General features: G+C 49.3%; 3 protein-coding genes and 1 pseudogene across 3 annotated transcripts in view; all 4 read right to left on the bottom strand.

Moving 5' to 3' along the window:
• Positions 1 to 9,059, bottom strand: part of LOC125440115 (zinc finger protein 420-like) — a 157,200-nt gene extending 148,141 nt beyond the window's left edge. Inside the window, 3 exon segments of the mRNA XM_048509695.1 lie at positions 2,063 to 2,189; positions 7,243 to 7,328; positions 8,929 to 9,059. Coding sequence (XP_048365652.1) covers positions 2,063 to 2,189; positions 7,243 to 7,305 — 190 coding nt within the window. The 5' untranslated portion in view covers positions 7,306 to 7,328; positions 8,929 to 9,059.
• The window catches only part of LOC125440166 (zinc finger protein 91-like), a 183,782-nt gene that overhangs the window by 84,374 nt on the left and 86,511 nt on the right, over positions 1 to 12,897 (bottom strand). The gene's annotated exons all lie outside the window — the stretch shown is intronic.
• Positions 1 to 12,897, bottom strand: part of LOC125440106 (zinc finger protein 420-like) — a 313,705-nt gene that overhangs the window by 263,104 nt on the left and 37,704 nt on the right.
• LOC125440371 overlaps positions 1 to 12,897 on the bottom strand; it is an 84,995-nt pseudogene that overhangs the window by 35,348 nt on the left and 36,750 nt on the right.

Genomic DNA, 12,897 nt, shown 5'->3' with positions numbered 1-12,897 from the left:
CTGGAAAGGACCAGAATTACTTCTCTCTTTCATTGGCTGTTTTCCTTCTTTCTTTTCCTGGGCACCAGAATATTGCGTGCTGTCTTTCCCATCAGAATATGTCACTCCTTTTTCATTGACACAGTGCTCGTTGATTTCAGTGGCTGGATCACACACTTCCCATGTGGAAAGAGAAAATAATTGCGGCATGAATGCTATGAAAACGAACATAGTTTGAGTGTTACAGACTGAACAAAACTAACTGCTGTACAGCATGCAAGAATTGAAAGGCCAGGTGTCTGAAAACCATTTCCAGAGTCCTGGAGGGTAATGTGGTCCTACGAAATGCCACACAGTGTGGAGAATAGGATTTCATCAGTATAGTTACTGGCAGAGAGATCCTTCACTGATCTAAACTGTAAATCAAAACCCCAGCCCCAAAATGTAGCCACAGGCCTGTATCTTTATTATTAGGCAGTGATGAAGGTCTCTGATTGGTCCACTGCTTTCTATTCCCAGGTCAGGCAATGGAAATTTTATCTCTGTGGTGTTGGACTCACAAATATTCCCCTGGGGAGAACATGAATAACCTGCCCTCAAAAGCATCCCAGAGGTTGTTAAACTTACATCCTCTCCCCAACCTTTCCATACACTGAAGGAGCATGGCTCCCCCAAAGACTCCAACTCCACTGTATCCCTCTCCCAAGATCAAACAGTGACGATAATCCTCACAGAAATCCACCCACTGTTAAAAGGAAGCACAGGCAAAATACAGTCCCGAGGGATATATAGTAACTACCTGCAAGTTCCTCCTCTTCATCAAAGATTCCAAGAAACAGCTCTTCTTCCTCTTCTAGCTGGGATATGAGCTCAGGCTTAGCAATCAGAGGACCTTGTAATCAGGGGAAAAAACAACCACCAACAAAATTATAACTTGCCAGAGTGCAAATAAATTCCTCAGTCCCAAGTGAGGGTTGAGAGCCCATCCAGAGATACACAATAGGCAAGTATTAGGAATGGGATAAGGGACAGTACAGAGCCAAGAATTATCCATCTGGCTCTAGCAGTTCTGCGGCTGCTCCTCATCAAACAGAGATGGAAACTGTGATGGATTCCAGGGTTTCCTGAATTGTAACAGAGCAAAGCTCCAGCACACCAGCAGCTAATCACAGATGCTTGTGATTGGCTGGTAGCTAAAGAGCCTGTTTTTAGTCAGTGCTGTGAGAACTGAGAGGGAGTTCTGCAGCAGGGTGAGCTAAGGAGTGGCTGCATTGGGGGATTGCCCCGTTCTCTTGGGGCAAAGCTTAGTCTTAGTGAGGGAACAAGTTCAGGAAGACAACAGTGGTCTGTTCTGAGTTCCCAGTAATACAGCAGTGGTACACCAAAGCACACTGGTTGCTCTTTTTACCTCTCAGGGAAATCTACTGTTGTCTGCCCGAAAGTCTGTGACAGGGCAATTGAATTTATATGATTGAGATGCATTCCTAACTCAATGTAACTGCTTAAATCTATAAATCAGTGCTGCTAAAAGATATAACCTGCTATATGTTACCATTGTCATCTGGAGCATTATTTCCTTGATCTTTGTTCAATGGCTTCACATGCTTTGTAGATAACTAGGCTTCCCTTGACACCCTAGACCCATGAGAAACAGTTGCATCCCTTATCTCGTGGGAACAGAAAGCCAGGTGGCTTTCTCTTACTATCTGCCACTGACCTTGGGGCGCCTCCGGTCCAGGGACTATTTTTTATAATTTCTTAAGGAAGTGGGAGGGAGATTTGCAGTGGGATAAAGGAGATGGCAAAAGCCAAGTTTGTCACAACTGGCTTTGCTGAGCTTTGGTGTTTCGATGCCTCATCCATAAACTCTACTGATCAATACTACAGAGTCCGTTTATTGACTTCGAGACCTAACACCCTGGCACCTTTTCTGATGTCCTCTGAGATGGTCCAACACAGGATTGCCAGGCAGGGTTTTGCTTTCTGCAACGTCAATGCAACAGACCTCGCAAATTACAGGAAGGATCATGGAGGATAGCAGAGATCTGCTGTTTGGATCAGCCCAGGAGAAAGGGATCCTCACCCAGTGAAGACACATTCCAAAAGTTCTCCAGCATGACTTCCTTGTACAGTGCCCTTTGGGGGGCCCGCAGCAGGGCCCATTCCTCCATGGTGAAATACACAGCCACCTCTTCAAAGGACACTCCATCCTGCAAGAAGAAGGAAACATTGGAAAGCTGGTCTGTGGGCAGGAAAGTCAAAAACCGAAACAGCCGAATCTAAGGCCTGAATGGACATTTAAAGCTGCTGCTGATAGAAGGAACAGTGGATTTGCTTATTTAATTTGTAAGTCAAATCATATGGCTGTAAGAATTCTCCCTTATCAAGGAAGGTTGATTAACTGGTCCAGCCAGCAAACATCTTGCTTGCTTGTGGCTTATAGCAGATGGTTGTGGAACCAACCAGGGGAGAGGTGATCCTAAATCTAATTCTATGTGGGACCCAGGATCTGGTGCGGGAAGTCAGTGTTGTTGAGTCGACAGGGAACAGTGACCACAATGCTGTCAGATTCAGTATCTCTGCATGCAAACAAGTGACAACTACTAATGTAGGTACATTTGCTTTTAGAAAGGGGAATTTCTCAAAGATGAGGGGGATAGTGCACAGGAAGCTGAAAGGGAAAATCAAGAGAGTCAAAACTGTCCAAGATGCTTGGAGGTTACTTAAAAACACAGTAATAAAAGCTCAGCTGGAATGTGTTCCGCAGGTCAGGAAAGGCAGCGCCCAGTCCAAAAGAAAGCCACCATGGTTAACAAGGGAGGTTGAGGAAATTATCAGAAAAAAGAAGATGTCTTTTGGAAAATGGAAGCCCAACTTGACTGATGAAGAATACCAGAGGGAGCACAAATGGTGGCAAAAGAGAAGAAAATCAGCTGTAAGGGAGGCAAAAAAGGATTATGAGAAACGCATGGCTGCGAACATCAAGACCAGCAACCAACAGTTTTTCAAGTACATCAAAAGTAGGAAGCCAGCTAGGGAAGCGGTAGGCCCATTAGATGACAAAGGACCAAAAGGTGTGCTAAAAGATAACAGGGAGATTGCAGAGAAGCTGAATGAATTATTTGCATCTGTCTTCACCCAAGAGGAAGTGAGGAAAATTCCTGCACCTGAACCAAGCTTCTTAGGAGGCAAATTCAACTAGCAAAGATAGTGGTAGACAAGGAAGTTCTGGCAGCCATTGATAAACTAAATGCTACCAAATCCCCTGGCCCAGATTTCATTCACCCAAGAGTTCTTAAGGAGCTCAAGCATGAAATTGCTGATCTCCTCACTTTAATATGCAACTTATCCCTGAAATCTGCCTCCATCCCTGAAGACTGGAAGATGGCCAATGTCACACCAATCTTTAAGAAAGGATCTAGGGGGGACCCGGGAAATTACAGGACAGTCAGTTTGACATCTGTTCATGGTAAATTAGTAGAATCTATCATTACAGATAAAATTATTAAACATGTAGAACAGCAAGACCTGCTGAGGAAGAGTCAGCATGGCTTTTGCAGAGGCCTGTCTTACAAACTTACTAGAGTTTGAGGGTGTAAACAGCCATGTGGATAAGGGGGAACCAGTGGACATTGTCTACTTGGATTTCCAAAAGGCTTTTGACAAAGCTCCTCATCAGAGACTGTTGAGAAAACTCAGCAATGAAGGAATAAGAGGGGAAGTCCTCCTATGGATTAAAAACTGGTTGAGGAACAGGAAACAAAGGGTGGGTATAAATGGGAAGTTCTCACAATGGAGAGATGTAGGGAGTGGTGTCCCCCAAGGATCCGTTTTGGGACCAGTGCTCTTTAACCATAAATGACCTGGAAGTAGGGGTGGGTAGTGTGGTGGCCAAGGTTGCAGATGATGCCAAATTATGTAGGGTGGTGAAAACCACAAAGGATTGCAAAGAGCTCCAAGCGGACCTTGATAAATTAGGTGAGTGGGCTAAGAAATGGCAAATGCAGTTCAATGTAGCAAAATGCAAAGTGATGCACATAGGGGCAAAAAATCCAAACTTCACATACACGCTACAGACCAGGAAAGGGATTTGGGCGTCTCAGTTGATAGTTCCATGGGAATGTCAACTCAATGCATGGCAGCTGTAAAAAAGGCAAACTGATATGATTGAAGTCTATATAATTATGCACTGGGTAGAAAATGTTGACAGAGAGAAATTTTTCTCTCTTTCTCATAATACTAGAACCAGGGGGCATACATTGAAAATGCTGGGGGGAAGAATGAGGACTAATAAAAGGAAACACTTCTTCACGCAACGTGTGATTGGTGTTTGGAATATGCTGCCACAGGAGGTGGTAATGGCCACTAACCTGGATAGCTTTAAAAGGGGCTTGGATAGATTTATGGAGGAGAAGACGATTTATGGCTACCAATCTTGATCCTCTTTGATCTGAGATTGCAAATGCCTTAACAGTCCAGGTGCTCGGGAGCAACAGCCACAAAAGGCCATTGCTTTCACATCCTGCATGTGAGCTCCCATAGGCACCTGGTGGGCCACTGCGAGTAGCAGAGAGCTGGACTAGATGGACTCTGGTCTGATCCAGCGGGCTACTTCTTATGTTCTTATTCCTTTCCTAATTATCCCCAGCATAGAGTTTGCCTTTTTCACAGCTGCCATGCACTGAGTTGACATTCCCATGGAACTATCCACTAAGACGCCCAAATCCTCTTCCTGGTCTGTGACTGATAGCACTCACCCCTGTAGTGTGTATGTGAAGTTTGGATTTTTTGCCCCTATGTGTATCACTTTACATTTTGCTACAATAAGAACATAAGAACTACCCCATGCATAATTTTATAGACTTCAATCATATCCCCCCTCAGACGTCTCCTCTCCAAACTAAAGAGTCCCAAACGCTGCAGCCTCTCCTCATAAGGAAGGTGCTCCAGTCCCTCAATCATCCTCGTTGCCCTTCTCTGCACTTTTTCTATCTCTCCAATATCCTTTTTGAGAGATGTGGCAACCAGAACTGAACACAGTACTCCAAGTGCGGTCGCACCACTGCTTTATATAAGGGCATGACAATCTTTGCAGTTTTATTCTCAATTCCTTTCCTAATTATCCCCAGCATAGAGTTTGCCTTTTTCACAGCTGCCAGACATTGAGTTGACATTCCCATGGAACTATCAACTGAAATACCCAAATCCCTTTGCTACATTGAACTGCATTTGCCATTTCTTAGCCCACTCACCTAATTTATAAAGGTCCACTTGGAGCTCTTTGCAATCCTTTGTGGTTCTCACCTCCCTACATAATTTGTTATCATCCGCAGACTTGGCCACCACGCTACCCACCCCTACTTCCAGGTCATATATAAAAAGGTTAAAGAGCACTGATCCTTGGGGGACACCACTCCCTACTTCTCTCCATTATGAGAGCTTCCCATTTACTCCCACCCTTTGCTTCCTGTTTCTCAACCAGTTTTTAATCCATAGGTGAAATTTAATGCATCGGAAACACTTCTTCACACAACGTGTGATTGGTGTTTGGAATATGCTGCCAGAGGACGTGGTGATGGCCACTAACCTGGATAGCTTTAAAAGGGGCTTGGACAGATTTATGGAGGAGAAGTCGATCTCTGGCTACCAATCTCGATCTCTGGCTACCAATCTTGATCTGAGGTTGCAATGCCTTAGCAGATCAGGTGATCCGGAACAGAAGCAGCAGAAGGCCATTGCTTTCACATCCTGCATGTGAGCTCCCAAAGGCACCTGGTGGGCCACTGCGAGTAGCAGAGTGCTGGACTAGATGGACTCTGGTCTGATCCAGCTGGCTTGTTCTTATGTTCCCCTCTTATTCCTTGATTGCTGAGTTTTCTCAATAGTCTCTGGTGAGGAACATGCCTTTTGGAAATCTAAGTAGATAATGTCCACTGGTTCCCTCTTATCCACATGCCTGTTTGCATCCTCGAAGAACTCTAGTAAGTTTGTAAGGCAGGACTTGCCTCTGCAAAAGCCATGCTGACTCTTCTCGTATTCCTAGCGGCCATCAGTCCTCCTGGCCCTCCTTCATGATTGCAGCCTGGCTGGGACTGTGCTAGCCCAGTCTCATTCTCTTAGACTGCTGATTGCAGCTTGGTTAGGGCTTTGCTGCCTCCATCCTGTTCCCTGGAACTCCTGAGGCTTGTTCTTGCTGCTGAGACTTTCCTGCCATTTCTGTGCTTGCTGCTGGTTTCCTGGAGGTCCCTGCTCCTTGCAAAAAGTCCACGTGGGATGTCAGTTTGAGGAGGGGGGAAGTGCTTCAAGTTCCCGGGCGAGCATTTATGACAGGGGGTGGTGGTGGAAAAGGCTGCCAGGTGCTGGGAGGCAGCCATGTCCCTGGACACATTGTAGAGATCTGGGCCACTCAGTCCACACACACACACACCCCGGCATGCAGGAACTCACAGTTAAAGCAGTCCTGACAGATGGCCATGCAGCCTCTTTTGAAAAGCCTCCAAAGGAGACTCCACCACCTTCCAAGGCAGCGTACTCCACTGTCAAACAGCCCTTAATGTCAGGAACTTCCTCCTAATGTTTAGGTGGAATCCCATTTCTCATAGTTTGCATCCATTACTCTGTAGTCTAGCCTCTGGAGTAGCAGAAAACAAGTTCGTTCCCTTTTGAACACGACATCTCTTCCAATATTTCAGCATGTCTATCATGTCCTCCCTGAACCTTTCCTTCTCCAGACTCAACATGCCCAGCCCCCTAAGCCTCTCCCCTCAGGGCATGGATTCTAGACTCTTTTGGTTGCCTTCCTCTGGACAAGCTCCAGCTTGTCAAGATCCTTCCTGAATTGTGGTCACATGAGCTTAATATTAAGAGACAGTTGGTTAATAGTAGAACAGCTGCACAAAGAGGAGGGGACCAGAGCCCTGTGGGGATATTTGGCCCCCCACCCCTCTTTGGGGGCATCCTGGAGCCAGAGGGGCAGTCTTCACTGGCAGGGGGCTAGCTGCCTTGTAAGGAAGAGGCCACAGATGTCCACATGGTAGCTGACATGGGAAATTCATGGCCCAGTTTTGTTTCAGAGTTCCTGCTTGGCCTTCTTTGCTCCTGCCAGTTTAGATAGGGGAAGGGGGGTGATCCTGAACAGTCTTCAAATCCAGCAGCACCAGAACCAAGGGCAAGGAGCCCGATCCTTTGAGCCCTGGAACAGAAGGAACCATCGCTTCCCTCTCATGCATGTCTGACCAGCACCCCCACCCCACCCCCCTTTACCTGAGCTGGCTGCATGGCGGTTCTCTTCCTTTTGCCAAGCGCAGGAGATGGCGGAGGAGGCATCAAGTATCTCTTTTCACTCTTCCCTGGGAGGGGGAGAAATAACAGGGGTGGGGGGTTCCTTCTTTGCACTACAAACACGTTTCCTGTGCCAGTCCCCCAATGCCCCTCTCTCCATAATGGCTTCGGGGCACAGCTGAGGGGACCACCTTTGATCGAGGAAGGCTCTGGAGTGTTTGATCTTTCTCCCACTATTTGAAGCTGATCCCACATTCATACACCCTCCTCGAACCAAGACTCCCTAGCCTGCCCCACACATTTATGCCGGTTTTGAACAGAGGGGGAAATGCATTCCTCCATCCACAGATTCAGGTGAAGCTCTTTTGAATCCACAGGTGGAAAAAGCAGATAGAAAGGCCCTGATGTTTTCCCCCTCCACTCCAGCATGTTAGTCTCTGTGAGAACTCACTCCTAGACTCGTGGACCAGATCTCAGATTCATGCACATGCCAGAAGATCTGAAAGAGATCCAGCAACTGCATTTGATCATCTGCAAGGCCTGGAAGGAAGAGCTCCTCCCCATGAACATGCAGCAGAGCAGAAAAAGAGCCCCCCAAACAACAAGAAACTGACAAGAACTAAGAAGAATGAGAACAAAATGCAAGGGGGGGGCAGGGAAAAAGACTGGCGTGGCCTCCCATTGGCGCTGCCTTGCGAACACAATCCAGAAGCAATGGAGTTTGGAATTTCCCCCACGTTTTTGTGATCCAGAGCCCCCCCCCCCCCCCCCGCCTACATTCCACCAGGGATTTTTTTTTTAGGTTGGTTTATAAAACCAGCAACTCAATATTGTTCCTTGGTATATAAACTGACAGGCACATAATTACAACTACCGTGTTTCCCCGAATATAAGACAGTGTCTTATATTAATTTTTGCTCCCAAATATGCGCTATGTCTTATTTTCAGGGGATGTCTTATTTTTCTGTGTTCTGTTTGTCGGGCGTGCTTCCAAACAAAAACTTTGCTACGTCTCACTTTGGGGGGGATGCCTGATATTTCGCACTTCAGCAAAACCTCTACTACGTCTTATTTTCAGGGGATGTCTTATATTCGGGGAAACAGGGTATATGACAGCTGCCAGCTTTTTTTAAAAAGGAGGAAGCCCCCCACCCAGTGGTGGGACTCAGCAGGTCCGCACCACTTCGGCGGAACCGGGTGTTAAAATGACGCTTATAAAGGACCAGTTGTTAAATTATTTGAACCCCAACACTGCCCCCACCCCCAAAACACCCTCTTGCAGCAGAGGAAGGGAAAATGGCAGTGTGAAAGCCGGAGATCAGAGGAGGGGGCCCGGATGCTCCACAACCAGGTGGGGGAGGGGAGAGAAAGAGCACACGAGCCCCCTCCCCAGAAGCAGCCCCTCTGGGGCAAACCCCCTGGGCGGAGGGGGTCTCTGGTCCCTGCTCTGGTTCCCCATGGTGAGGTGGGTGGGGATAGGATGGGTCCAGGTCTCTGGGGGAAATGTGCTGGGGTGTCGGCTGGCTCTTGGGGAGGGGGGTCGTGGGACCCCCCCCCCCCCCGCCCCCTTTCCCCCCCCCCCCCCCCCCCGGGCCCCCCCCCCCCCCCCCCCCCCCCCCCCCGGGCCCCCCCCCGCCCCGCCCCCCGGGCGCCGAGTTCGGATCTGACCTCCAGCCCTCCTCGTGGCTCCTCCCCCGCACAAAGGGGGCTCAGGGACCCTCCCCTCCTCGCTGCTTCGGGTCTCGAACTGCAGCCGCCGCCGCCGCCTACCGCCGTCCCGTCTGGCCGTTGGAGCGGCATCCCGGGGAGGGGGCTGCTTCCGGGAGGGGCAGGAAGTGGCTGCCCCCACCCTCTCGCCGCGGCCCCTCTAGGACTGCGCCTCTCTCTCCCTTTAACCGTAGGCATGCGCGCGCGCGTGCTTGAATTGTGTTCCCTGCTCTTCCACGTATGTTATAGAGCAGGGGTGGGGAGCCTTTAACGCTCAGAGAGCCATTTGGACCCGTTTTCCGCGGGAAAAGAAAACACTCGGAGCCGCAAATAATTTTTGACATTTGAAATAAAGCTAATGTAACCTCCTTCTGTGGGTTCTGTGGGGCAGAACCTGGAATGAGTTGCAAAGAACCAAATTTAAACAACAAAATGGTTTACTTTTCTTTACGTATAACATATAACATCAACATTTAACGTTACAATTCAAGGTCCTGTTCAGGTTGCATTTCAAGTCCTTCTATTTACAGTCTACTGATATTGCCAAGTCCAAATTCTTCTTTGCAAGTTGGCTGGCTCCTGAAGACTCCAAGGGCTTGGTGAACAGGTTGCAACATGATGAAGGTCTCCAGGAGAACTCTCACCCATTACAACCACCAAAGAAAACCCTGAAACAATAAACTCCAACATTTACAACATAGCAAAAAAAAAAACAACAACTACCTTCCCAGTAGTTTCCAACAATATTGCAATTACCTTAACAAGGTTTTAAGGGCTTATAGAAATCAAGGTCCGAGTCTGGTAGCCTTGTTCTTCTGCAAAAGAGCTCTTTCAGCCTCTCTGCTGCTCCGAGTCTCCACCCCTTACTGGGTCAACCCATTCTGGGCCAACCCATTCTGGGCATGGGGGTTACACTAACACTATATACATAGGGTTTTTTTACCTTTTACTCCGCTCATTCTGAGAAGCGCATGGATGTGCCCGCCCTGCTGCTTGCAGGGTGGGCAAGGATGAAGCTGGCAGCTCGGCCTCGTTGGCCACCGGGAAAGCGCCCACCTCGCTCCAACGGGGCGGGTGAGAGGGGAAGCCCGCGGCACGGCCCAGCCGACCGCGGGCTGTTGGTGCGCCCGCCCTGCTGCCTGCAGGGCGGGCAAGGATGGGGCCGGTGGCTCGGCTAGTGGAGCCACAGTGCAAGGGCAGAAGAGCCGCATGCGGCTCTCGAGCCGCAGGTTCCCTACCCCTGTTATAGATACTGTGCCTAATATAAATATAATATATGTATGTAATGTCTAATATTAGCCCCAATATTGGCGGGTGAGAGGGCAGCTGTTGCACCCCACATTGCTGCAGAGTTTAATGTATCCAAATGAAACGTCTCCAGATGGTCACAAGCGGAATCATCTCCTCGCTAAACAGATGACTGGGAGTTTAATGTGATTACTGGGAGTCTCTTCCTCCTGCAGGGTCAGCCGAGGCTGCAGGGTCAGCAGTGGCGTAGGAGGTTAAGAGCAGGTGCACTCTGATCTGGAGGAACCGGGTTTGATTCCCAGCTCTGCCGCCTGAGCTGTGGAGGCTTCTCTGGGGAATTCGGATTAGCCTGTGCACTCCCCACACACGCCAGCTGGGTGACCTTGGGCTAGTCACAGCTCTAAGGAGCTCTCTCAGCCCCACCCACCTCACAGGGTGTTTGTTGTGAGGGGGGAAGTGCAAGGAGATTGTAAGCCTCTTTGAGTCTCCTGCAGGAGAGAAAGGGGGGATATACTCTTCTTCTTCTTCCAAGGCCAGGCAAAAGGTCTCTGCTATTTAATATTCTGCCCAGTTTTCTCAAATGTGCTGATTTCTTCATTTTCAAGCTCTTTTCTCTCTCTCACGTGGGTGGGGGAAAATGCACCCGTGGTTCACTTCCTTCTCCTGCCCTCCGTGCTGGGCTGTTGTGCGATACCCAGAGGCAGACAGGAGCAGGCTTCGGGACACCTGGCCGCTTGATGGTTTATGTATGTGGCTGTTACAAGATTCATGCCCTTCCTTTCCTCTTGGCGGCTCAAGGCGGCTTGCAGTGGGTCAAAAAATCACAAGTTGAGGCCAAAACAAAATGACAAACCCCAAAGGCCCCCACTTACACAATGCCTGCTGTTCATCGTCCACTGAAAACCCCAGCGAACAAATCTCCTGAAAATCTGCAACAACATCTGCTCGTCACTTTAGGCAGCTCCTACAGATGGGGAGCCACCACAGAAAAGACCCAGAGGTCTTGTGGATGCCAGGCAGGCCCCCTCAAGTGGGGGAGGAACCAGCAGGGGGTCTGAAAACAGCAGTTGACACCCAGGCACATACAGGAAGAGATGGCCCTCCTTGGGAACCACGCCAGGGAGGACTTTAAATGCCATGACCGGCATCCTGGACACAAACCAGCAGCCCACGTAGCTGCGTCAAAATGGGCAGCATCTGCACTCACCATCTAGCCCCTGACAATGTCTGCCTACGGCATTCTGCACCAGCTGCGATTAGAACCCAAGAAGAGCCCTTCTGGGTGAGACCCGCAGTCCTTCCAGCCCAGCATCCTGTGGCACACAGTGACAGACCGTCTGCCCTGGAGGGCCAGCAAACAGGGTAAAGAGGCCGAGGAGGGCTACACTGTTGTTGCATTTTAATGCAAGTGTTCAGGGGTTTGCTGCCTCCGGATCTGGAGGTTCCCTTCAGTCACCAGTACTGATGGCCATTGAAAGACCTCTCCCTGACTAATCTAGCTCACGAGTCTTGTGGCATCTGCCTCTACCCCTGCATGGGCCTTGCCCCTCTCCTGTTATTCTTCTGCATCATCTTTTCTGGGTTGTCTGTCCAAATGGAGTGTGTGTGTGTGGGGGGGGGGGGGGAACTTGGGAGGTCAAAATTCTCCACACGTTCAGGCAGTCAATTATTTTTTTTAAATCAAGAAGAAGAAGAGTTTGGATTTATATCCCCCCTTTCTCACCTGCAGGAGACTCAAAGGGGCTGACAATCTCCTTGCCCTTCCCCCCTCACAACAAACACCCTGTGAGGTAGGTGGGGCTGAGAGAGCCCCGAGAAGCTGTGACTAGCCCAAGGTCACCCAGCTGGCGTGTGTGGGAGTGCCCAGGCTAATCTGAATTCCCCAGAGAAGCCTCCACAGCTCAGGCGGCAGAGCTGGGAATCAAACCTGGTTCCTCCAGATTAGATACACGAGCTCTTCACCTCCTACGCCACTGCTGCTCACTCAACAATATAAACTGATTTTATAAAGCAGCCATTAAAAACCAGGGATAACAAGCACATTTCAACCAGTCTAAAAAGGCCTGATGCTTTGCACCAGTGGGTGTTGCCCCTTGCCTGGGCTCAGGCTGCCCCCCAAATCTTTTTTGGAACACATCTGGTTTTTAGCCTCTCTGGAAAGCCAGGAGGGGAGGAGCCCCCCCCCCCCCCGTGTCAGAACCTCCGTGAACCAAACAATTGAAACAGTTGTTTGAACAATGATTTCTTTATTGTAGGTCAGATGAATTCTGAAGATGGTCCAAGACGTCTCTGGCTTGATCAGCTAGGGTGTGTTGATCATAAGCACCCAGACAATACTGCCCCTGCCCCCCACACAGTTTCCCAGCGGCATTACTAAGAACCAAATCATTGGGCTGTTTGGCCTTAGCTAGGGGGCGTTCATTGAAAATGCTGGGGGGAGAGAATTAGGACTAATAAAAGGAAACACTTCTTCACGCAACGTGTGATTGGTGTTTGGAATATGCTGCCACAGGAGGTGGTGACGGTCACTCACCTGGATAGCTTTAAAAGGGGCTTGGACAGATTTATGGAGGAGAAGTCGATCTATGGCCGTGGTGGCGAACCTTTGGCACTCCAGATGTTATGGACTACAATTCCCATCAGCCCCTGCCAGCACGGCCAATTGGCCATGCTGGCAGGGGC

The sequence above is a fragment of the Sphaerodactylus townsendi genome, linkage group LG01 (genome assembly GCF_021028975.2).
Source record: "Sphaerodactylus townsendi isolate TG3544 linkage group LG01, MPM_Stown_v2.3, whole genome shotgun sequence".
NCBI classification, from domain to species: Eukaryota; Metazoa; Chordata; class Lepidosauria; order Squamata; family Sphaerodactylidae; genus Sphaerodactylus; species Sphaerodactylus townsendi.
Note: the sequence above shows the minus strand (reverse complement) of the source record. Positions and strands in the feature narration are given on the sequence as shown.